Below are 26,719 nucleotides of genomic sequence, written 5' to 3'. Positions count from 1 at the left end.
TTGTCAGTTGTACAAATAACTATTTTTTTTATAACTCATGCAATCTCAGGATTTGGAACTTTAGATGTGCACACTGTCACCGTGTTCTGTAGTTGGGGACACTGTTCATGGCTCTGGCTCCCTTGTGGCATAACACAAATTTAAATTAACATTATGGTTTTATGCCCTATATTTCCTAGCTGTGAACAACTTTTTCAGTAAAATCTGACCAGTTCATGACTGGCTACAAAGCTGCATATTAATGTTCGACATAGTTTGAAGTATTTTCCTCCAAGCAAGAGCATTGTTATTGGGAGGACAATTATTCTGGGTTGGACAGTCATCTGAAAAGTTGATTAGTCGGGGACTTGGAAAAGCTATTCTTTCAAAGTGAAGAAGAATGATAGGTAGTGTAACTGGGATGTTGCATGTAAAGGCAGTGCAAAACAGGAGTCTTTCTAGTATCAGTTTTTAAGTTCTTGATGACAGGGATTCTGCTGATATAATGATTTTTTTCCTTCTTTTCTCTCAGTTATTTATTTGACAGAATTCTTACTTGTTTTCTCTCAAGTAGCAGCAACTAAATGTGATTACCTATATGATAAGTATAAAACTCTGTGGACTTGTTTGCACAGTGAATGGGCCTGTGCACATGCCATGCATCTGTTCAGGGATGAATTTCATTCCAGTGCTAGGTTACTTGTTTCTCTCACCAGCTCAGCAAAGCAGACGTCTCTCCTCAAATCTGGCATAAATATCCCAGTTTAATTCTGTAGAGCATTCTAATTAAATAACTGGGCAACACAGCTGAGATTTTACTTCCCTGGTGATACCACCTTTTGCATCGTAGTGCAAGCTAAAGGAGGATTACCAATAAACGTTAGTAAGATGGTGTGAACAGCTGATTTTTTCCATAAATTACAATAATCAGTGCACATTTTAACAGGATGTTGGTGAAAGCAATTTGTATTATTCCACAGATATGAGCTTTGCTGCTCACCCAACTCCATTTTATATTGTTCCGCGCTTGATTTGTCCTGAACAGCTTTGCCAAACCCTATATTATGCATGACATACATTCATTTGGTCCTCTGCCTACTCCCCTGTTGCATCTGTGTGCCAGGAAATGTCTGCTGCCCTGGTCTCTGGCCACGGCTGCAGGCACCGAGCGCTGCTGTTTGCGTGCCTGCTGACCAGCTGCGCCGCGTACAGGCGAGGCCTGGCTGCAGGGCGGCAGCTGCCGAGCGTCGGCTCCTTCCTGGGGCTCCAGGTGCCCAAGGGCTGTCCTACAGTGCATGCTGTCTCGTTAAGATAAGGCCAAAGCCCCATCCCAGCCTGTGATCAGGTCGAGTGCGCTAAGCCATCCAGCAGAGACCCGGGTCCCTCTTGCATGGAGCATCTCTGGGGATTGTGGCAGTTGTGAGGGCTGGCTGTGTTGACTTTAGGGCTGGCTGAGTTTGGGCTTTGGATAGGCTCCAATGACTACAACCCTCATCCCTGCCCCGCTTTGATCCCCCAAATTCTCTCACTTCCTTTGGTGGTAGCTTTATCATTATCATTATTCACAGACACTAATTGTGACTAATTATCTGTGTGTGGTGGTGAGAACCTTTTCTCTTCAGCTACTTCATGTCTGCAGCCCTAGATACGCATGTTTCTCAGCCAATAATGTAGTTCATTTGTGATAGTCAAAGGACAATTGGTCTTTGTAGAACTAGTTCTTGTGCTTGTTAATGCCTGTATTAGAAAAGTGACTCTGTGTTTAGGGTCTTAATTTTGTTAACTCATTTACAAACCAACACTGATTTCCATTCCAGGAGGACTTCTACAGGAGGGTACCCTCTTTTAATCCTAGAGAGAACTAACAAACTCATAAAGTGGCATAATATAAACCCAGTATTAATACTATTTCTCAGCTACATATTGATTTCTAGGTTGAAAACCAAGAATAAGCAGTGTGGCAGCGTGGGGTTTTTTTGGTGTTTCTTTTTTTTTTTTTTTTTTTATCATAATTTAGGAAACCTGTTGTCAGTTTTCATAAAAGAGAACAAGTATGCCACTGAACATCTGAAATGTATTTTTTTCAAATATTTATACTGATTAGTACATTCAGGTTTTGCAATAATAAGCAGATTTAAACTTCACTACTATCAACAAGTTGGGATCTTGATTTTTTTGTGTTTCTTTTGTGTTTTTAGTGCCATAACCTTGCTGGCAGCAACTATCTGTCAGCTCCCACTGGCTGTTATTCTGAAAACTGTAGCTGATTTGTCATAGTCCTTTAACAATTCATCCATTCCAAGGCTGTTAGAAAGCACTTCTTTTTTTCAAACTCAAAAGAGGCAGTGTGCATACTTAATTTTTTCCTCAAGAAAGCAAATAATTTTCAGTTCAGAGAGACAAATGCACAGAATCTGTATCAAGTAAGTGGCGAAAGTACCAATTTTCTCACAGTGAATGTTTCTGCTCAAGTATTTGCACTGGATTATAATGAAGCTTTAGTTAAGCAGATTAAATAGACAAAAGCAGTGAAACTTCAAAGGCTGACCAAATGTGCTGAGGTTTTATTTCCCTGATCTGTAATGCCTACTTTTGCCTTCCTCTCATTAGCACAGAAAAATCAGCCAGTTGAGCATAATGTGTTGGGCAACTGTAGTGCCTATAGTGACTGATTTCTAATGGGGTTTTTAGGTGTGAGCATATAAGGTTGGTTGTTTTTTGGAGGTGGTTTGTTGTTTTTTTTTTCAGTGTAGCAGTAGACAATAGACCTCCTATGAGAGGGGATTTAAGAATGCTGAGAGCTCAGGTGTATTGCAGAATTCATTTTAGATATCAAGATGCAAAAGCTTCCTTAAGGCTCTGACTTTATCCAGTGATTAATGCACTGTTTTCGTGTGAAGCACACAAAATCGCAAAGGAAACTCTGTTCTTTGGTAAGCTACAAAGAATAAGGTAATGCAGTACTCAATATTTTGATATTTCTAGCTTGCATTTTCTAGTATTCTCTACAGAACAGTTAAATCTGTTACCATTTGTATTTTGAAGACTTTTCTGCACCATGGGATTGATTTAGGCATTTCTGTCAGCCAGTTAAGGGAGCTATCAGACCACACAGAAGTCTAAAATTTTGTTTGGGGAAAAAAGTGAATATGTTTAAAATATATAAAATAATAATAGACCGAAAATTAATTAAAAACTAAAATCAAAATATATAATTTTAAAAGTAGATAAATGATGTAACCTCTGTAGCAGGTTACTGTTAAGCTCTTTTTGTAACATTAAAGTTCATGAGCTAGTATGGTGTGTATAAACACAAGTAACAACATCGGTCACAGTTGTAAAACTGCAGTGAATTTGGACACTGTGTAGTTTTGGATTAATTTTGATAAACTAGTGTAATTCCAATCACATAGACTATTTTTGGCTGAGTATTTTGAACAGCCTGAATACCTGTGAATTAGCAAAATCTGGTTCTGAACAGGTAAACGGCATTTGTTTGATGTAACCATCCACCTCTGCATACCATAGAGCCTTATGAATCTCTCTTGAGCCTTGAGTGTTTTTGGGACTTTTCTAGAGCTGCACCTCGATAACAAGACTCTGATGTTATAAAATGAAAGCATTTTCTGAGGTCTGTTTCTAATGCTGCTACTGCTAAAACTTGTCACCTTGTAAAAGCTTTGCCAGAAAGCATGTAGAAAGAACTTTTTTAATACTTGGGGGAAAAAATATTTTTTTGGTTAATTTGAGGAAGGAATGTATGGATTTGAGACAGGAAACCTGACCAAGTCGCATGGCCTTTAGGTAGTAAATTTAATACTCTCTTCCTTAAAAATTTGCTACATAATCAAGCTCTTTATGTTAAATGCCTGATAAACATGTCTTCTCATTCAGGAAGCAAGGAACATTGTAGGCTACATGAAGTTTTGTCTGTCGAGTTCTTAACTTTTCCTTGCTCTGTGGTGCTATGAGATCCCAAAGAACTCCTTTTGAAATGAAATGAGTTGGTTCTGCCTTGGTAAATCAGTAAATATATTTGAGTGGAGAGCAGAAGTGCAGGAGACCACTGACCAGCAAGACATTCTGGCTCAGAGGCACATGAAAGAGGCAAATGTTTATGTACCTGGGCAGATTATGAACAGTTTTTTTCATTAATTAGAAGCTTCAGTTTGCAACTAATTTGCAATGAGGGAATGTCAAGTAGTCTCCTATTTTAGCCATAATGGAGAAAATGAAGAAGCCAGACAGGAACTAACAAGTCAACAAACAAAGGAACTTCAGAGACAGCTCTTGCCTCGCACAAGAAAAAAAGATAATCACCACACCCTCTATTCATTGTGCTGTAGACTGTGCAGCACTTCAGGGGCTAGTCCAGTCTCGAAGCTATTATGAGATGGGCTGACAGAGCATTCCTGTGATGGAAGCCTGCAGTCGGCTCTCTTAAGTCAGGAAATCAGCAAGGTTTTTGGTTCTTTCTCTGGGAAAGGCCCAATTTTTTGAAGGTACTCTGAAAGTTCTAATTTAATTTTTAGCTTTTGTCTCTTCAAACATTTCATTTTACTTCCACAAAGGAAACTAAAGCAAAATATATGACATTTGAAAAATGAATTAAGACACAATTCCATAATTCAAAACTCAGAAGAAGCAGTTTTCATCAACACGACAGAGTTATCGGTGTCTCCGAATCGTGAGTGTTTTCAAATATGTTTCATTTCTTTAAAATTAAATGGCTGCTTTTCAGTTTACTTTTTAAAATTCACCCCTAAATGTTAGTTTACAATCTTGGTGATACTTTGCCTTGTTGATGGTTGCAGGGACAGAGAAAGCCTGGGGTCTGCAAGTAAGAAACTGTGGGAAACTCTGGTCTGCAGCTATTTCTGAACTCACTCCCTTGATGTGTTCCCAACCTCAACTGCACTAAACATCTACAGCAGACTTTCTAACAGCATCGTGCAGATCTTTGATTTTGTTCTAGCTTGTCTACGTATCGTCGTTTTTAAAATGGCTGTGATCTTGCTCTCGTTTTTGGTTTGCAAACATAGTATAATAGGCCAAAACAATTTTGTCTTTGAGGTTCTTTTTCTCCTCCTGTTTCACAGATACACCATGCCTGAAGAGCTTTTGCCTTTTTTGTCAAATGCTCTTTCAATTTAAGGAATGTCTCTTCCTGAGACACATCTCATTAAGAGCAAGATGCGTAAAGAATGACTGGAACTTGATTTATGACAGGAAAAAATGACCTTGAGAAAACTGTTAATCAAGCAGGGAAAGTTTTGGGGAAGCAATTTCTACATGCAGAGAATGATACTAAAGTATTATTTGGAGAAAATAGTATTAATCTATTTATGTCATGATTTATGCTTGTTTTCTGTACTACTTTGAGTCCGTTTACTGAAATAGGAGGAAGAAGCTGTAGTTTTGGTAGCCCTTCAGATAAGCATTGTAACTTCAAGACCAGCATCTTTGTGCATAAAGGTATTCACACATATTTGAGGTTTGAATTTTATCCAAGTAGTGGAAAATTCACATCACCTGCTTACTTCATGAATAGATGTATCTGGTATTTAAAAGTGATTTAATTATTTCAGTGCTTGTTTTTTAAAAAGAGTAGCTGAAAAGAGAAAACAAGTGTTACTATGTCTACCACAGACATATTTTAGTAAGTTGTTTTTTTCCCCCTCCCCTTTTAAGGGTCAAAAGGCTTGGATAGAGAAGACCTTTTCGAAAAGGGAATGCATCTATGTAATTGCCAACAACAAAGACGTTAGCAGGTAACATTTTCAAATTTTTGTTTTGGCCAACAGAAAAGTTTAATACTGGAGAAACTGGGCTTGATTTGGATTTAGACATGTGAACCTGAGACTCAGTTTAATCACTGCCCTTAAAGAAACATAACAGGGCAAGAAAAGCGCAAGACATGCTTACACTTGAACCTGGACAGAGCCGTGAGACATGTGATATGGAAATAAGCGTGAGCAGAGGCAGAGGCAGTGAGTTGTTAGTTCCTAGCTTTGCAAACCAGAGCATAAATTCATACTGAATTCTGCAAGCAAGGGTGCAATGATGTACACTGTGAAGCAAGTGGTAACATTCTTCAGAGTTGGTATGACACTAGAAATAACAGTACTGTACAGGGGGACTGGAATTTTTAGTTTGAATACTGATACTACTTCTAGTGCATGGGCTAGCTTGTGGTCCGGCATGTTTGAATAACAGAACAGTTTATATCACATGCTAGCTGTCACCTCTGAGTAAGATGCAGATGAACACTTGTCCTGTTCTGCATTCTTTCTCCTTCCCTGTCCTTTAGCCTAGAACAGCTTTCCAGTGTATAATGGAAGTGAAATCTTTTGTCTTTGCTTGTTAAGGCACATGTGGGCTGGTAATCCTAGCATATATGTGTATGAAAACACAAGAGAGATGACCTAGGAAAGGTTTTTGGAGGTTTTTTGGGCCTTTTTTTTTGTTTTTGTTTTGTTTGTTTGTGGGTTTTTTTTTGTTGTTTTGTTTTTCCCCAAAACACTGTCCAATGTTGAAGATACTGTAATCAAAGTTGCTTCAAATTTTAACTTACAGGTGCTGCTGTGGCCAGCTCATTAACCAACATATTCCACCTCCTCCAAGTATAACAGCTAATAAAAATGGAGAAGAAACAAAGCAAGTGGAGGCTCAGCCAGAGAAATGGTCTGTCAGCAAACACACCCAAACATACCCAACTGATGCCTATGGAAACCTTGAATTCCAGGGAGGAGGACACTCAAATAAGGCCATGGTGAGGAGCATAGCCTACTCTAAGTCATTCATCTGGTGTGTTAGCTTAACAAATGTGTGTCAGTATTGCAGCTCACTCACTGCGTAATTCGTTGAAATCAAAGGTCTTTTTGCTGTCAGGTGTGGACAAGATGCTCAAAAAGAAAGAGAGAAAAGACAAGAGAAAATTAATACCTGTTTGGGAAGCACCTTATAATGTCTTGATGAAACACATTCATTGAAGTTACTTAGATTTGTTTCTTTACCCTTTTGCTTTCTTATCTTTCTGCTGAGACTGCCACTCAAGACAATCGCACTGCAAAAGCTTGCTCCGAAATGTATGGGAGAGGTTGGTGGGTTTTGCTGGTGCTATTTTGTTTGTTTGTAAAGCAGAAATAAACACAAGTTTATTTTGTAGTTTTCTTTGATAGAATAGTACTTTGAGAAGAAATCACAATGGTGGAACAAAAGAAGAATGCAGATCAGTGCTTTGGAGACAAAAATATGTTTATCAGCAGTGAATAGGATAAAATGTAACATAAGCCTCCTATTTCTTATGAAAGACATTGCTTCTCTTTGACAGTCACAGAATCACAGAATGATAGGGGTTGGAAGGAACCTCTGGAGATCATCTAGTCCAACCCCCCTACTAAAGCAGGTTTGTTTAGAGCAGGTTCCTCAAGATCATGTCCAGGCGAGTTTTGAGTATCTTCAGAGAAGGAGACTCCACAACCTCTCTGAGCAGGCTGCCCCAGTCAAACCCAAGGTTTTAGGTACAATACAAAACTCCATCCAGTCATTTTAAACATGTGGGTTCCAACAATTCAGATTTGTAATAAGAGCCTAGAGTCACTTGACTGCAATCAGTTTTGCAGGTAAAGAGAGGGAAGTGGTGCTTTTAAAATTAGTTAAGTGAATGGTAAATTTTCAATAGCAGAGTGAAAGGTTTCAACCTGCTTTTTCTAATCATAAGCAGCAGAGAAATTTAATAATGTGTTGCTTAAAAAATTGTAAAACTCTTTCTTTAAGATGAAAGGCTTAATAACCATTCTTAGTTCAGTCAACAGACAATTTATAGAGTAGATGGAGTCATGATATTGCATGTTGCTTTTTGCAGTATATCCGTGTGTCATATGACACTAAGCCAGATTCTCTGCTGCATCTCATGGTGAAAGACTGGCAACTGGAACTGCCCAAACTCTTAATCTCTGTCCATGGAGGCCTCCAGAACTTTGAAATGCAACCTAAATTAAAGCAAGTATTTGGAAAAGGTCTGATAAAGGCTGCCATGACCACAGGAGCTTGGATTTTCACTGGAGGTGTTAGTACAGGTAAGCAATGGCCAGCACTCTTAGTTTACTTCAGAATTCAGTGATGTTCATTCACTAATCTTTCCCAAAGGCAGAAGATTTAAGTGTACATGGTTGCTTCATTAGCCACTAGACCAACAAAGGAACAATGTAATCATTTGTGTTAATCTCCCACCCAGCCTAGACTATAAGATTTTTCTGGGACAACATTGATTTGCATTATTCAGTGTTTACCTTGAAAAAACTCTCACCCTTGGTTCCACTAGCAAGGAATGTATCACTAGTTATGATCCTTTTTCTTTTTTTTTTTTTTTTTTTTTCAGTAGTATAATCCTTTTTTTTTTTTGTTACCCTTGTAGCTAAGAAATCTCCTACTCCACATTTGCCTATATTTAGCTCCTTATAATTTTGGATTCTTTTTAGTACAAAGATCTTTCTGTTACTAAAGTATATTTCCTGAGCATGTTTTCATAGACAGCACTTTTTTCAAACTGCACAGGCAGAGTTCCATAAAACTCTCACACTAAGCATGTTTTCCACTCCTTCAGTCATTATCACACCTCTGCTTTGAACTTTTTCTAGTTTTTTTTACAGCCTTCTTGAATTTTCAATGCTGCAATTTTTGAGACAGTGCTTGATGAAGCCTTTAATCCCTGAAGTAAAACAGCTTTTCTGCTTTCATTTGACACTTCCCTGTTCATGCAGCCAAGAACTGAATTAGCCTTCAGGCTATGTGATCTTTCTGACAGTTAGTGATCAATTGGTAATCCACTTCAAATGCCATGTCCCTGAGTCACTGTCTTTGTGGGATCACCCACTACCACACATGCACACATCATTCATTTAAGAACAAATAGCTTGTATACTACAAGACAAGTGAATGACTGTAAATTAGCAATCTTGAAACACAAACCTGAAGTCAGCTGTAAGAGTCTCTGCTTGAAGACATTGCCCTGCTCTGTTTGCCTTTTCCTCTGGTCTTCTGGTCACCTGAAACAGTTTTATGTTTCTGTGTTTCTGTTTTGACCATATCTAAAACATCAGTTGTACAGCAACTCTACATAACTCCACCAAGAGGTTTTTGGCACCATTTCTAGATTCTGTCAAAAAATGGTATCTGATATCTTTCCAATTTTGGACATCATATGTTGAAGAATAGCTGTTTTGATGATTCCTTATGTATTGTTACATTTTGAGACCAGTTGGTTTCTAATTAATTTCATTTATTGTAGTATCACTTCTGACTAACTTTCAAAAAACAACCAGATGCAAGTTTTCATTATAATATTTCTACGACAGTATCTTTATTTAGTGAAAATAAATATTTACATCAAGTTATTTCTCAGGAAACTAACATAAGAAAGAATTCCTTTGACAACAAAGGCCTAATGTCTTTAAGGGAAGGTGATGATTGCTATTGAGAATAATTTTTAAGTGAAAAAAATATTTCTTAGATAACTATACGGTTGGTTTTTTTATTTGCTTGCTGAGACCTCAGTGATAGCATTCCATATGTGTTTATCACTGTGTACAATGAATAATATAATTCCAGACAATGGTGCAGATTACACTGTGGCAAGTTAAGTAGCTGGGTAAGTCTTTCAAACTGAATTCAGAACTGTTAGAAAATAAAAGCTTAGGTTTGTCTGCATAGGCACATTCAATTACAGAGTAGAGATATCAGTTTAGTAGTGAAAGCAATCTAGAAAAGCAGATAGCTCTGAGTGGCAAGAAGAAAATTCTGCTGTTTCATGACCTCTCAAAAGTGTCAAGAATGAATTGAATTGATTGTACCTATAGGTGTCATACGTCATGTGGGAGATGCCTTGAAAGATCATTCTTCCAAATCCAGAGGACGAATATGTGCCATAGGAATTGCACCATGGGGCATTGTAGAAAACAAGGAAGATCTGATAGGAAAAGATGTAAGTCTTTAAGGAAACTCCTGTGTAATTAGCAGTGTTGGCTGTGTAACAAAATACACTGCTTGTCTTTTTGCAGTAGCAGTATTTTCACTCTTTCTAAAGCACGCATAAGAGCTCAAACTGAACATACGTTTGTTTGGGTTTTTTTAAGGAAAGCTCTTGTTCAAATATATATTTAAAGTTGTCATATATGACCTCAAAACGCATATGGAGCTAGTGAGATTTCCATGGCTTTTGGTAGCAGAGATGTCTCTGTGGTGACAAGAGTTTTAGGTCCTAACTTCAGGGTGGCAGGATGAGACTTCTATAAGTCATGTAAAGGCCTTTATGTGTACAGGACTGGCATTTATTGTAGATGGGTATGCTGCAGTGGCATATTATTTACATTCCCATTTTGAGTTCCAAGTATTTTCTAATGCAGTAAGAGGGTTATGTAACACAGTGTGTGATCAAGGAGAGTACATTAATGAGCTCAGGGTAATGTGCAGAAGAGTGCACAGATGTGACTGTCATCCTTCAGAGAAAAAAATGCTATGAAGAGTTCAAGTTTTTTGGATGTAAAACCAAGCTCCATTTCTCATCCTCCTGTTTGTTTTTGATTATACTGGTCTGGTTGATTTATTTCCTCATAAGGCATGTGCTTTTGTTTGGTGGTGTGGGGGAATTTTCACATTTAGTTCTCAGTTCTAATCTAGGTGCATCTGTCCTTTTGATACACAGGTAACACGGGTTTACCAAACAATGTCAAACCCTCTAAGTAAGCTGTCTGTGCTCAACAGTTCCCATACCCACTTCATTCTGGCAGACAATGGTACACTAGGTAAATATGGAGCTGAAGTAAAGTTACGACGTCAGTTGGAAAAACACATTTCCCTCCAGAAAATTAACACACGTAAGTACAGTGGGGCAAACTGTAAATGTAACATCTTAAAGGAAGGGAGAGGCGAATGGCTTGAAATAATTCAATGTAATGAAATTAAATACTTCTCCTAGCTCTTTCTAGCAGGAATTTGATTGGGACTGTATGACTAAACTAGAACATATGCTGTCTGATAAGTGGTGAAAGAGCCCACATCTAACAGATGGAAGACCCAGAAAAGCAAGGATTGCATAACAGAAGGAAAAAAGTTGACAAATAATAGGGAGGAGAAGCTTCAAAGCAGTAAGAATTCAAGAAAAGGAAATGTAAAGAATTTTTGCATTTCTAGCTAGAATACAGAAGTATCAGTAAATACACAGAATGGGATGATTCTGTACAGTTCCTGTTTACAGGAATCCTGTGCAGCTCGGTGGTTTCTGATTCCAAGTTCACATTAACATTTTATCTTCTTTTATATGAATTTGTTTTATTTGAAATACCACGCTCAAAATTCCTTGATCTTCCAGATAAACTCAGCTGAGATACCGATTTGATTGATAATGAAGCCATTATCAAGATAATTTCACATCAGTGCTTTCTTATTAAGAGCCTTATGCGGTTTTAATATTTCTGCCCATTGTTGCAGCCTCTCTAAAACGACTTTCTAGAATTCTTTTTGTCATTACTTAGAAAAATAATTCTTTTTAAAGACTTCTTTGTTAACATTTTTGCTGAAAAAAAATGGTATTTATAAGGATGGAATAAAAAATTTCAGTAGCTGTACTTTTCCAGCATCTCTTAAAAACAAAACAAAACAAAACAAAACAAAACAAAACAAAACCCAGCACAACAGCCTAACTAAAAATGGTCCAAAAAAAGCTAAATCTTTGAATCCACACTTCAATTAAGGGCTACAGCAGAACAGAATATCAGTTCTACCAGTTGCCTTCCTGACTTCCTACAGATGCTTCTGTAACCTGTGTAGGCCCATGTAGGTAAGAAAAAACAAACATTCAGAATGACAATTGCATTGAGCTCTGCAAAAGTTTCTAATAAGGCTTAATTGCTTTTATTGGTAGAGCAGACGTAGAGTACCAGGTAAAACGCACCACAAGATACCTAAACATTTTGGAAAAATCTTTTAAGTACTGCATTTTGCCTACTATAAACTTAAGAAACTGAACTAAGCCAAATGATTTTGCTTTTGAGTGCCCTTGCCTTTGAGTGTGGAGATGGTGCTGAGCACTGTTGCACACAGACCTTAGAAATAGCTAACATTAGCTGTGCTTTTTTCATCTTTGTTTTCAGCAGAAGTGCTGGAAGAGTTGTAGCATTTCAAAAAGGAGCGCAAGTTTGGAAGATAAGTCAGGGCCCAGAGGCAAGATGTTCTGTATCATTTTGTTTCATATCGCTGGGATTGGGGATATTTGTTCTGATTTCAGTAGTGTTTGGTGTTTTTTTGTCATAAGAAGGGCAAAGTTGGGCATACATGTAGGAATTCAGAGTTCTGTGAAGGGCTGCAGCACACCTACTAGTAACAACGTACAGGGAGTTGTTTTTGTTTCTTTTTAACAAGCACAGGCACCTCTTCTGGAAATCTCAGCAGGAGTCACTAAGGATTTCGTGGACACACAGGCCGGCCCATGCTCTGTGACTCCCCCTTATCAGATCTGGGGGTGTACTCACAGGAGGATGTCAGGAAGCTTCTGCTGTTATTGTGCGTGGTGTTCCTGTTCTTCAGGGAGAAATAAAGCTTGAAAATGCAAACTCGCGCGTTCTCAGCAGTACAAAAAAGTACATCTTCTTTATGAAGTGCTGGTCATTTTACAGATTAAGACCTGAATTCAAATGCTTATACTAGTGGGATTAGTCAGCCTTCAGGTAATGTTTTGTCCTTTGTTTCCCCAAGTATCTTATGACCAAGGCTACTGAGACCATGTGACCTGTGGGCTTCCCTTTGTCATCCTATGCCTGGAGATCACAGTGAGGCAGGGACAGCAAAGGGATGCTCAGCTGTCGTCTCTTCCATCGGCCAGCCATTTCAGCCTCATGATAAATACACTAATTTCATATTTTTTATTTTACGAGAAAGCCTAGGCATATGTCACCTTACAGAAGATTTCCTATAGGTAACCAGTAAAGACTTAAAGCATCAAAGACCCAGTAGCTGGGAGCTGTCCAAGCAACAGTGAAGCTAATGAAGTAACAGGAGAATCATGTTAGCTGTTCTAGCCGTACATGGTGTCTCCTGAGAGAGATTATGAGCAGTTCACCAACACTGAGTGAATAAATGATCAGTGTGGAGCTGATGCAAAAGCAAGGGCAGAGTGATATCTTGCTCTCTTCCTTTTGGGGCTGTGAAACAGCATATGGATTTTTGTACTGGCCGTGAAATGTCCATCGTTTTTCCTAACTGGTCTGGTGTGAGGTGATGCTGTAACACAGAGATCACATTCACTCATAATAGCTCAACTTCTTACACTATGTTTCAGTGATGTTTCTTGTTTTGTTTGTGTTCTGTTTTTTTGCAGGGCTGGGACAAGGCGTTCCTGTAGTTGGACTGATAGTGGAAGGGGGTCCCAATGTGATCTCCATTGTCCTGGAGTGCCTACGAGAAGAACCCCCTCTCCCTGTTGTAATATGTGATGGTAGTGGACGAGCATCAGATATTCTGTCATTTGCACACAAGTATTCAGAAGAAGGAGGGTAAGATTTTGAAATCTTCACCAAAGCTGTGTCTTGCTTGGGAGTACAATGTAAGCCTGTATGCCTTGCTTTCAATAAAGCTTCATTTAAAAAAAAAAACCCACACTAACAAACCACTGCTAATAACAACAAAAAACACCTTGGGACAAACTGTCGCTAATGGAAGCATTCTGCTGTCAGTCAACTTTTGTTGCTGCTTTGATCCTACCCCGGCATTAATGGGTAGAAATTGTTACCACTTGGAAAGTATTTGATGGTCCGTTGGAAGAAGATTGCTCTCAGTGCAGCATACTGTCATACATGCTCTATCAAAGTTTGCTGCACTATACTTGGTCCTGGGCTGGGAGTATTAGAACCAAGGAACAAGTGATTCCCCAGAATTACTCTTTTTCTAAGGCCAGAACTGAAGTAAGTTAATGTATGTATTTGCAACATTTGTACTGCCTGATTCTAGTGTGTCGTGTGAATGAGCTTCATTCCCCAGGAGTGCCAGACCAGCTGAAAAAATGCTGGGCTTCCTTCCATTCTCTTGATAATTTTTGTATCTGTGATAGTTCTTCAGGGCAATGCTGCCTGATGTCAAGAACAGAGTGGGGGATGTTGTCTGCAGCATTGTGCTCCATAGTCTTCCTGTCTATTGCCCAAGTGAATCTGTAAAAGTCACTCAATCCAAAGTTTCCTGGAATATGTTATTTTTTATAGTTGGTTGTTTACCACTTTGGTTGATAGAAAGTATTGTTAGTGTAATGAAAATACAGAACCTATGCTAGCAGCATAAAGCTCATCTATTCTGTGGAGTAAAAGATCTGTCCTGACAAATTCTCCAAGTGGAAGCAGAATATTGCATTTTTAACTTAAGATCCTGCTTCTTCCAGTCAAGTAACATACATTCCCCATTGTCATTGTTAATATCAAGATTTTATCTTCAGTAGCCTAATGCAGACAAAAACCTTGTCTTGGTTAGGGTATAGCACACTTGCCTTGTGCTGAAGAAATACCTGATTTCCTTGGTTGAAGTTGGAGCTTAGCTTGGATTAAATATTAAGCCACCAACTACTAATGGCAAGCAGTGCAGATTTTACTTCCTGAACTGGGAGAGCTGCTCTGATGCTGGATGTTTTTTATGTTTGCACATAGTACATATAGAATCCTACCAATAGTATTTATGATTCAACAACCTGCTTTTCTTTTGCCCCAACCAAACCTTCTTAGCTTAGATCAAACTTTCCTTTTTTTTTTTTTTCCTTGATCATCATGTCAACTCATATGTAATTGAAAGAGCTCAGGATCAGCTGAGATCTGCTCACTGCATTACTTTCCCAATGCACATGATGTGGTGTCGAGTTTTCCTCTCCAATAATTATGGTGAGATAAATGTGTTCATCTGACAAGGCAGGTCTGTAAGGACAATTTTTTGTCAGCCCTAATGTTTAAAAGAATAATTTTCTCACAATGAACTTTGAATATTCCTGCATTTTGCAAGCTCAGCTGTCTCACTGCTTTGAATGCCTGCTGGTAATGTTTGCCATCATCTGAAAATACATGTGTTTTATCACGGAATGGATAGAGACTGAAGGGCTCTTTTTCAGATTGCTTTGAGAGATCAAACATTTCTGACCTTTCCACACTGTTTTTGATCTACTTTCTTTAATCATCTTTTGGTTTGTTTGTTTCTCAGTTGGGTATTTTGAGGTTTCAAATAGGCTAGCAGTTTAAATCGTCTGTTTAAGAGAATAACAGGGATAACCAAGGTGATATATCAGTAGCATGAAATATTTTGGGGATTTTTAGCTATATATAAAAGGCCTTGTAGCATTTAGAGGCAAAGGCAGGGATCATGTAAGGTGTACTGCTGAAATCCTTTAGACTGAACTTCTGAACAACAGTATATTTATAATATGTTACAGGAGTAAGAGCTACCTGCATTATATTCTAGCGTGAAAGGTTAGTTCAAGTTCCCTGACAATTTCCAAATCGATCTGAGGTACTGAGATGCATAAGAGAGAGTCTGGATATGAATTTCCCAGTTACTGTTAACTCTTCATGAGCTCCTTGTCTGTACTGAATGCAAAGATGCTGCGTTTTATTTATTTTCAAAATATTTTCTCTAACACCAGGCCTTGTGAATATATATTAATTTTGACAGTGTCTTCTTTTATGTCTCATTTTTTGTTTAGGATAATAAGTGAATCCCTTAGGGACCAACTTCTAGTTACCATCCAGAAAACCTTTAACTACAACAGAAATCAAGCTCATCAATTGTTCGCCATTCTTATGGAGTGCATGAAAAAAAAAGAACTTGTAAGTGTCATAAAAGTAGTTCGTGATGATAATTTCTGTGACCAAAATTTATGGAGTACTTTCAAATGCCATTCTCTCAGGATTGCAGTTTAACACACACCCTTCCCATGCCCCCCCATTTAGCTCCATGAATGTGTATGAAATCATTCATCCATAAGCACAGGCCATGAAAGGGATTTTGTATTCTAGAAAGCCTATAAAACGTATTTCAGATTCTTCTCCTGTGGAGGTTCATAGGAGTCTTTTTTCACGGACTTCCACAAGGCAGACTAAGACACTGAGATAAATGCACCAAAACCAGAATCAATTGCAGGAAATCGAGTAAAAAAATAATTGAAGAAAGGGTTCATAAAAGCAATAAGCAGTCAGAGTGCATCAGTACAGCACTGGTCTTCTGATATAGTTACTTTTTAACAGCCTTTACTTCCAGCAAAATGGGTTTTTCACGTCTTCCAAAAGAGGTTCAGTCATTAAGTGTTCTTGAAGATCCTAGCCTGCCTTGATCCTGGCCTTCTGTGGGCATCTTCCATGTGTTCTATGATTCGGGTTCCTGCCCATCTGCCATATCCCAGCTGCAGAGAAGAGCATGCACAGGAAAAGACTCTTTATCTTTCATGTCTGTTGTCTGTGAACAGTGTCTTGAAATCGTGTTCACTGTGCCTTTGCAGGCAAAATAAATCTTTGAGTGTTTGACTAATTGTCCTAGTGAGTTTTTGTAAATATAACCTCTCCCTTGAGTCAGGGTTATAATTCCACTTCATTCTTTCACACAAATCCTAAGCAGCTGTTTTAATAGCAGATGAACAGTCTGATGGATTTTTTGATGCTTTTTTAATTACAGCTGGAACTGGTATGGCTGATATTTTTCTCTTTTCTGCTAAAGTTGCATATTTCTATTAGATAGAAACAAGAGAGAACAACCACAGCCATCTCCTCAGGCTGTGTATAGGGAATCAGATAAAAAATCTGCTATTAAATTCAAGCATGAAATATGGGGCAGTTTGATTCTTCAGAATGTCTAATTGTACCACTAAGGAAGTGATACCTGTAAAGCAGCTATAAAGAAATCGTTTCAGTAGCAGATTAAACTTTTTTCATGAGACTGAGAGAACATGAATTATTTTCTTAAGTTTTCAGAAAAAAAAAAAAAAAAGTATTTCATGCTCTGCTAAAGCTAAATGCTTTTTTCCTTCCACAGAGCCCCTGCCTTCTGTCTTTAGTCAGCTTGGAGAAAAACTCTAAACTCTTGTCTTCCCAAGTTTAATATTGTCTTCAAGAGATGATGTGAAATTTAATTCTTAGAACCTTATTGTTTATTTAAAGTGAATGTAGCATTCCTTACAGTCCTTACTCTTTTCCATAGGGAATGTGTTTTTTTTTTATTTCTAGAAGTAGTAGTTTAGTTACTCAATGAGAAATAATAAATCCTTCTATGGTACCCAGAGAGGTATGATGGAAGGGAGGAAAAAAATGGTCTAAAATTTGACTTGATTTATACTCAGATCACAGAACATGAACAATCCTACCATTTTTTTTCTAGAGCTGTTGCTACCATGCACAGGCATGCTTCTGGTTCCATCTTTTTCTGTTGTGTGGTTTCATGTTGACTTTACATTATTCACAAGAATAATGTAAACACAAGAAAGATACCACTTGGTCACCAGTTTGAGTAATAGAATACAGAGGTGAACTCAGGACAGTGATACTGATTATTATGCAAAGAAACTTCCTCAAATCTGTACAACAAGCTTTGTGCTAGTCCTCTTTTTATACAAGCTGCTCCCAATGATCAGAGTACCAACCAAAGCATTATTTTTACATTACTCTTGAGCAGTTAAACACTGGAAATGAGGATAGTGCTTTAATCAGATTAGAATTATCCCTGATGTTCCAGTCGAGGAGTACAAAAAGCATCCAAAGATCCAGTTCATCATATCCATTGAATGAGCTCTCATTCTCTGAGATGTCCTGTTCTATTTTTCTACTCTTTAAGTCTCGCATCAGTAGAAAGTGGGCTAGCAAAGGTTTTGACCATAAAGGAGGTCTACATTGTGAGGAAGTTTGCCATTTTTTCTTTCTGCTTTGGAAAGATGAACACTAAAATTGGTTCTGGAAAATTTTCAAACATTAAGTAAAATTATTTCTAAAGGTATAATAACAGCTGTACTGTTGTATGTTCTCTGCCACAGACAGGGCCATAGGAGCCTAGCCTGTCACAGATAAAAGCTTGTACAAAATACTCAGTGAAGTTAGGGGTATTTGGTTGAGTCCAGGGACACATGAAAAAACATGATCCATGGCTCCCAAGATTGATCTATAAACCCATTCTCAATGCCTTTCATGAAGGTGTCCTACAACAGTTGACATGACATAGGATTGGGATGGGAATCGGTGTCAAGCAATGGCCAAGCTGTTTGCAGACTTTTCTACCAGTTTCATACTCTCCAAACTCTCCAAAAGGAGGGTCAGTCTCTTTCCAGAGATTATGCTGGGCATTAGCTATGCCTCTGACTTTTCTTTATAACATTGATCTCATCTGGCAAGCAAATGCTTGCTTACATATCTGTACATTTCATGATAACAACTAAACTCTTAAATGCCAACAAGTAGTTTCCTGCTGCCCACACGGTATCATGGAAGTCTCTTCTAATTGTGTTTTCCTTCTTCCTCCATTCTCTCCAATTCTTTTCTCTAGAACATTTATTACATTTGATGCTGAATTGCCCGTAGTGTGGGAGAGATTTCTGCAAGAAGAGATCTATTTTAGTTTTGTCTCTTTTCCTCAATTTTTTGATCAGATTTTGATGCTACTAGTTCTTGGGTTCAAAAAATTCAGATTATGCAACTTTGAATTACTTTTTTGCAATAGCATTAGTAGTTGATTGAGAGAAGAGAGCCCACAGCTACCATAGTCCAACTGCTTCAAATTCAAAATGCGTATCAGAGCAGGCCTGATTTACTCAGCAAAATTCAGACAGTGCAGCATAAGCAGGCTTATTGGTGATAACTTTATCTGCTTTCTTGTTAATGATTTTTTTCTTTTGATTCTCTGTTCTAATGTCATGTATTTTTGTGTTCATGCATAATCTGTTATAACCGTTGAGAAAATTGCTATTCCCACTACTTAATGCTAGTATATGCTTTGAAAAGTTGCTTTTGGAAAATTAAGAATTGAGGGAGTTTTGCCTGCATTCAGTATTAACTTAACACAGAATATTTGGTTGTTCTGCTTTTGAATTATTAATCTTTTAATATTTAGTCCAATGGCTAAACTTTATACTAATGGCTAGTTTTTAAATCAGTGAATTGTAATGGACTCAACTAAGCACATGTGACTAGAAATAATTACTTTTCTTTATAAGATGTGTCTACTTTTTTGGTTGTCAATAGGTAGCATATCCTGCAACTATGAAATATTTGGGTGGTGTTGTCAATAAAACTAATGCTAGGATAGTCATCTCGGATGACTAACGTTTCTGTTTCTAAGCTGGCATTCCATTGCTACTGGAAAAGAAAAAAACTGTCAGAAAGCAATCAGTTTGGCACAGCACTTTTGTCACCGCTTCTCAAAATTAATGGTTTTGGTGAATAATTTCATCAAGTTTGTCATGTATGTCAATGCAGGGATATTTTAGGATAACTTTATTGAAATAATTTAGTTAAATTCTTTTGTGAAAATTAACTTTTAAATAGTAATTCAGTGGAACTGTGCTTTTTGAAAATTCTTAAGTCTTAGAAAAAAATAAAGCTTCATCTTCATGCCTTTTTTTTTTTTCTATCTAGATGTTTAGTCTCTCTCATACGTTTTAATTTTGTGTGTTTGGTGTTACGCTGTTCTTTAGATTACTGTGTTCCGCATGGGGTCTGAAGGTCAACAGGACATTGAGATGTCCATCTTAACTGCTCTCCTCAAAGGTGGGTTTTTGTGAGCAATTTGGAAGCATGCACAAATTGATCCCAAGAAGACAGTCCTATATGCTGTCTGAGGTTCACTGTTGATGTTTACATCTTTGAATTATTCACTTAGATTTTAACAAGCAATCTGAACATGCTCTGTTTAGGGTTCAGTTTAGCTTGAAGCATAAAGTATAGATTGAAAGTTTTGTGTGGATTTCCTCACCTGAAAGCCTGGGATGGTAACGTTGCAACAACAATACTACTGATGTTTCAACACATTTTATTGCAGTTCTAGCATACAGTAATAAAGTTAGGGAAGCAAAAAAAAAAAGGTGGGAAGACAAAAAGACTGTGTTTTTTTCCAGATCTCAGATCATGCCCTTTAAGCCTTAGGGCAAAATTTAGGATCAGTTCCATGTTTATTTAGAGTGAGTTTGTCGAAACAACTGTTTTCTTTCTGCAGGTATATAGTGGCTGATACAGGCTAAATATGGGATCACTGGAGTTTCCCAAAACTAAGAAATAAAGAGAATAATTACTATACCTATATCTACCAGCATCAGCCAGAGGAGCTGAGAGGAGGCTTCTTTTAGAACAGTTAAATGTCTGTCTTTAGGATGAGACTATAAAGTCAATGTGAGAGCTTTAAGGAAAAAAGGGGCAGAATGCGGTAAATCCATTTGAAATTAGGATTATAGGGTTAAATGAAAGATAGTATAAATTTATTTGATCTATCCACTGCTTTGTAGTAGGATTATTCTAATGCTAGTATGATATGGAGTCAGGCTTGCTGTTTACTAGCTCTTGGAGAAGTTAATTACAGAAGGTTGTTCAATTTTGTGTTATCATGCATGAAATGCTAAACCTGTGTGTGTTTTCCTGTAGGTACCAATGCATCTGCTCCAGACCAGCTCAGCCTGGCTTTGGCCTGGAATCGTGTAGACATTGCACGCAGCCAAATCTTTGTTTTTGGACACCACTGGCCAGTAAGAAGGTTTTCCTAGTCGTAGTCTTTGTTAATGATTTAAAGTAGGTGGTGAAATATTCAAACTTTGAGTTTTGTTGGCAGGAGAAACAGTATTGAGTTTTAGCTTGTGCTAGACTGATATAGGGTATCTCATAAACTAAGAATGACTTGTTTGTTTTGAAATTTCCTTATACTGCCAATATATGGAAATATTTATTTAAGTTATTTTAATTTAATTTAAACTCTGTGAAAGAAAGAAAAGCATTTTGCTGACAAGCAGAAAAATAACCTTATTTAATATTTCTTGTGGGATTTGGGAATAAAACTCATTTGCTGGAAACAATTTGTGGCCTTACCATACAGCTGGACAATAGCAGTCCTGGTGAAGGTGTATGATGGACTAGGGTTGCCTAGACTTCTGACTGACTGTGTCTTTGACATGTGCTAGCAGTTGGCAAGGTCCCCAGCTATGAATTGAAGAATGTGGCAAGGAAACTCATGGAGCTGCTTATATGGAATTGTGTTGCTCGCTTTATTAAACAGCTGTGAAAATGTTATTTGGGTTAATGGAGCAAAATCCTGATGACCAGAAGAAACCGTTGCAGAAAACAGGCCTCTGGCAAACAGAGCTGTGCCAAATAAACTAAGAAGCACATCTTTAGGTCTTTAGATCTTTAGAAGCAGATCTCAGGTAAAGCTTTAGGCCTGGAAATTCGATTTTCTTTCTCACATTATTGGAGTTTGGTGCTGTAGAAGTTGAAGGCAGTCGTGAAATACTGCAGTGCCCTTGTTCAGCTGTGTGCCTGAAATCCTCCTACTTAAGCCATTTTCAAGTCTCACTGTATTGATACTTTTGCTTTACTGTGTGAACTATCTGGTGCTGAATTACTATAAAGTGTCCTGAGGAGACCAGCCTAAAAGAGGCAATAAGAATGAGGTGTGAGAATTTTAATTTTTTTCAATTAATTGTCTTTCCTGAAAGTGTGCAATAAAATGACACTCGAAAGGAATGCTATTCATCTGCACACTATTCATAGTGGTGAGATTTATTTCATTTGGAAGCCTGTATTAATTTAAACAAATATTGCTGCCTATGCTGTTTTATTCCTTCACTTATAGTAATGTGATATTTCTAATATTCAGAGTTCATTAAAATGCTTAGACGAGAGGATTTAATCACCTTGAGATTATGAAGTGTTATTACTACAGAACATTTATTTGGACAGAATGTTCCAACCTCCGTATTATTGTGGTTAAAGGTCAGAGGTGCCACCTAGCAGGCAAAGCCAGCTAGTCTTTGGCCTATTTCAAGCTCATACTCTGCCACAGTTTTTGGAAATGGTATTGGCCAATTGTTATTCACTGTCATTTCAAATTCATAAAGATTGCTTCCAGATTAGCCTACGCTGCAAGTGGCAGTTACTTACGAATGGATTCATGGTAGTTAGGCAGAGAAGATTTATGTTTTTAAAGACAAAACAAAACCACAGAAAACAAGCCTTATTAATGGCAGAGCAGAGATGTAATCCAGTTTACATGTTCGTGGAGGTTATAAAACCTAAGCATTAGCTGGAGCAAGGTAAACCTCCAAATAACTGACAAGTAGTGTCGTGTTATTTTCATGTGTGCCTGCCTGTCTTGGGTAGATAGGTTGGGAAGGGAAAGGAGGCTGCAAAGAGCAAATGTGTCTGAAGAGGTATAAAAAGAAGTATTGACTGGAGAATGTAAATGAGCCAGTTAGTGGTTCTCTTTCTTCTCCTTTCTGTCTCTGCAATATGGATGCTATTCAGCATCATGCACCATTCTTGTTAAGCTCTTTCTGTGCAGCTCCTTATTCTGCTTGCTGGTTTTTTTGACAGATATTGCTTTCACTGAGAGCAAAGAAACACAAGTGTCGTAAAATTGAACAGTCTCTCTTCCCAGTCTTCTCACACTGATTCCTACTTCATTACTTTGACTTTCAGTGTAACTGACTACAACAGGCATAACAGCTTTAAAACAAACTGTAAAGCTGTGGCTATGCAAAAAGGTCCTTATACTTGAAGAAATAACTTTTAGTTGACTGCATGTGAGAAGTGGTGACTTGGGAGTTGAGTTCAATAGGAGTGTATTCAATGGAATAGTTACTGTATGATCAATTAGATTTCTAATACTTCTAATGCATTATTAAATACAGCCATTGGGAAGCCTTACAGCTCCTGATGGTACAGCTCCTGAGAAGGAAAAGAAATCTCCAGCCCCTCAGACTAAAGGAGCCAGAGGAAAAGGAAAAGGGAAGAAAAAGGGAGGAAAAGGAAAAGAAGAGCCAGAAGAAGAAACAGATCCAAGAAAGCTTGAACTCTTGAACTGGGTAAGATGAAATTATTTGTATTAAAACTATCAAAGAATTTATTTTTTTTTTTTTTACATGCTGGGGGACAAAGAAGGAAAATGCACGTTTTCATTCTATAGTGTGCTCAATTGCTCATTTGCACATTCTCACAAGATCAGCAGTAGATTCTGCAAGGATGCTGTTCGGTCTTTGAGCTGGGAATCCCTCTCTCATCCCATGTGCACCACATGCAGTTCTACCACAACAGTACAACTTAGTGCTTATTTGCTGCGTCTTCTTCCCTGTGCTTGTCAGAAAGAAATAAGAAGACCAGTGAACATCTCCATCCTTCCGTGTACATGTTATTTATCCAGTGAAGGCACTTTAAACATCTCCATTTCCAGTTGCAATTGGTTAGATTGTTCTGTTGTCTGGATTAAAGTTCATGTGTCAAGGGGTTCTAACCCCTTAGGCCATATTAAGGGAAGATCTGTTAGGCTTCCTGATCAGCATTTTCCAAAGGCAAAGCTAAGTTGTTGAAGGAAGAGGAAGTGCTTCTTCTCAAATTATTTGAGTTTGTCAGCATTGTATGGTGCCTTTTCTCTGTGAGACAGCAGTGTGAGTGGATTATATGTACGTGAGATATCAGGATAAATTATGTCAACCTCTTCTTAAACATATGCTGTGTATTTTTTGTAAATTTTAATTTATTCCTATCATGCTGAGCAAGATCTCTTTTTCATGTAATGTGCCAAGTATGGTGCGCCTGGTTTCGTTAAAAACATGAAACAAAATTACTTAAAACTGCATTTGTTGCTGGAAGTTTCTTTCACTGCTCTCCTCTTAGTCCCAAGATCTCATCAGAAAACTCTACTCTCTGTATTGACTTGCACATGGGTAAATTGTCATTTTCTAAATTCCTTTTCACTTAATGAGATTAATCAACATATTTGGTAACTTGGGAATATCTAGACCGATGAAAATATATGCAGTTGTTGGCCAACCAGCTCTTCTGTGCTCAGGTAGTCTTGCATTCTCTATTCTTCAATTCAGGTGAATTCCCTGGAGCAGGCTATGCTGGATGCACTGGTTCTGGATCGAGTGGACTTTGTGAAGCTACTTATTGAGAATGGAGTGAACATGCACCACTTCCTCACTATTCCTCGACTGGAAGAACTTTACAATACTGTGAGTCAGCAGAAATAATAAAATGCCATGTGATATCTTTGCTACTGTATTTAATGGTCATTCTTTTTCTGCTTCTCCTTCTGCTTGCTTTTCAAAAAGGCTCTGAGTCTTGACAATGCACAGATACTGGATAGCAGGAAAGGGAGCCATTCCTACTACATATAGTGTCCTATTGTTTCCTTACATAAACACGTTCCTAATTAACAAGCCTGCAGCCGCTTTCAGAAACTATATCAGTTTGTTATTTAAATATGGTGGTATATTTAAAATGTACATTCAGCAGGCTTAAAGAATCAATGTCGATAATAAAAATTTATTATCAGGCAGTACTGGTAATTTACTTTTCATCTCAATTACTTTTCATGTATGTATACTGTAATATTATTGACGTAAGCCTGTGAATTTGGTGAAGTACTTACATAGCAACTTCTATTTGTAGCACTTTGCAGAAGTCAGTATCATTTTTTCTTGTGGCACAGCAAAGCAAAATGTTTTTCCCAAAACCATAGAGCATCATGGGTTTTTACTTGAAGTTTCCCCGACCCAGCCCACAGCAAATTCATCAGGAAAGTAACTATTTCTAGACTGTTTTTCTTCCCCTCATTTAAGTGGCAGGTAGTCTAGGGCAGCATTCATACAATACCGACCTCAGCCCAGCCCTCCAGTCCCTGTATGACTCCTGCAGCACGTATGAGTTCAAATGGTACCACAACTGTTGTGACTTCAATCACCACATAAAGGATTATAAGAAAGGGATTACACGGCTCTTGATAGAAATGTTTGTCATTGTAGCCTAGTTCCTTCTTTTCACCCCTGCACAGTGTGGTGGCACATGGTTGCCTAAACTTCTGCTTACAGTGCCAGATCATTAATTACATTCGTGTTTTCAAAAAATCTGAAGAATTGCAGCTCTAACGGACCATGAATGATTTTTGTTTCAGAGATTGGGCCCACCAAATACACTGCATTTGCTAGTCAGAGATGTGAAAAAGGTAAGCTTAACTGACAGCAGCAATAGGTTTGCATGATTATGTGAGTCAACAGCAAAAGTAAGCATAGCGTGGGGGAAAGCAGACATTGGAAATTAGATGGTAGCTGTTAAGAGAAGGAAGTTAAATTACTTCTTGTGACAAAAAATGATGTCAGTCTAAATCAGACCATACTCTATTGCTAGTGATTTTAAAACTAAGGAGAGTAAAGTTAAACTCCTAGTTAGTGTAATATATAATATGAGAGTTATGGCTGATGCTATTTCTTCTCTACAAGAGGGTCCCAATGCAGCATTACAAAGGAGGAGTGGAAGGAAAGGCCTGCCAAGTTAACTGGAAGCCTGAATTTGTTCCCTTTTGTTTGTTTCTTTGTGTTTTTTTTTTAGCTAGCTTTCTCCCATCAATCCTACTTTTAACTGGGAGAAAATCTGTTCTGTTTCTCAGTGCTACAAGTCCTAAACTTGTTATTCATTTGTCTCCATTATGTGTACATTTGTTCATTTTACATGAATACAGTCATTGTAAGATTTGTTGTCATATTTCAGCTCTTTGAGACTTTGGAGCTTTATTCAGTAAAATTGAGCTACGTATTCAATATATAATATATTGAGCTACATAATTGAACACGTAGCCTATATTCCTTTTCGCAAGGAAAGCTCCCGTTTATTCCTGGGGGGGGTTAGATGTGGGAATTACACGGTACTGGGTTGACGTAAAATTCACATTGAGCTGCTTCACAGTTTAACACCATTCTCATTCAACGTTTGTCTTCTTGAGTGTTACTAACGCTCTTCTGCATTCTGTTTTCTCTCTGTCTCTCCTCTCCATTGCATTGTCATGGCTCACTCATTCAGCGGCAGTCTCGGGGATTCAGTTGGGTTAACATGGAGGTGATGTGCTTGCTTAGGATATAGTTGTTTCATCATAGCAACTGCTCAGTGGTGCTGTGGATTCAGTTATCTTTGTAGGATGTAGCTTGAACGACAAAGCAGAATTTTCAGCTTATGGTTCTAACAGAGTCAATACAACTGTCCATGTTTTAAGTGTAATAGTGGAAATTAGAGTCAGCCTTTTTTTTTTGATTCTGTGCTGCACATATATCTAGATCACGTTCTGCATTGTAGTCTTAACTCTGTAGACAATATCATGATGAAATAAAAATAAAATGTGAAGTATGCCTGATATTCACCATGAAATTGTCACGCTCTTATACTAATGATAATCAGTATTAAGTTATTTAATTTCATCAGTATAACCCATGTAAACAACTCAGGGTTGTATGGACACTGGTATATTGTACAAGTAAATCAAATGAAAATTTGTCCTCACCTCTATAAATACTGCCAACAAAAAAAATATCTGGCCCCAAATGATTTTTGCTACGTGAATCAGTTATCATTAACTTTGTACGAATATTCAGGGGCTGAAACCAGTGGCTGTAAATAATGCCCATGTGCCAGTTTAAATAAAACACGATATGTCTAGCTAGGCAATTTAATGTGTGTTATGTTTTCTCATCCTAAATCTTTTTTTGTTT

General features: G+C 37.8%; 1 protein-coding gene across 1 annotated transcript in view; it reads left to right on the top strand.

Annotated features, from left to right (window-relative positions):
• The first annotated feature begins 1,105 nt into the window (after positions 1 to 1,105).
• Positions 1,106 to 26,719, top strand: part of TRPM1 (transient receptor potential cation channel, subfamily M, member 1) — a 50,118-nt gene continuing 24,504 nt past the window's right edge. Inside the window, exons 1-14 of the mRNA XM_008943390.1 lie at positions 1,106 to 1,249; positions 3,374 to 3,460; positions 5,671 to 5,750; positions 6,556 to 6,751; positions 7,847 to 8,060; positions 9,840 to 9,964; positions 10,685 to 10,856; positions 13,355 to 13,529; positions 15,707 to 15,830; positions 19,673 to 19,745; positions 20,613 to 20,713; positions 22,871 to 23,044; positions 24,059 to 24,193; positions 25,135 to 25,185. Coding sequence (XP_008941638.1) covers positions 1,106 to 1,249; positions 3,374 to 3,460; positions 5,671 to 5,750; positions 6,556 to 6,751; positions 7,847 to 8,060; positions 9,840 to 9,964; positions 10,685 to 10,856; positions 13,355 to 13,529; positions 15,707 to 15,830; positions 19,673 to 19,745; positions 20,613 to 20,713; positions 22,871 to 23,044; positions 24,059 to 24,193; positions 25,135 to 25,185 — 1,851 coding nt within the window. The remainder of the gene's footprint in view (positions 1,250 to 3,373; positions 3,461 to 5,670; positions 5,751 to 6,555; positions 6,752 to 7,846; positions 8,061 to 9,839; positions 9,965 to 10,684; positions 10,857 to 13,354; positions 13,530 to 15,706; positions 15,831 to 19,672; positions 19,746 to 20,612; positions 20,714 to 22,870; positions 23,045 to 24,058; positions 24,194 to 25,134; positions 25,186 to 26,719) is intronic.

The sequence above is a fragment of the Merops nubicus genome, unplaced genomic scaffold (genome assembly GCF_000691845.1).
Source record: "Merops nubicus isolate BGI_N331 unplaced genomic scaffold, ASM69184v1 scaffold8767, whole genome shotgun sequence".
NCBI classification, from domain to species: Eukaryota; Metazoa; Chordata; class Aves; order Coraciiformes; family Meropidae; genus Merops; species Merops nubicus.
This window is presented reverse-complemented; position numbering and strand designations above follow the sequence as displayed.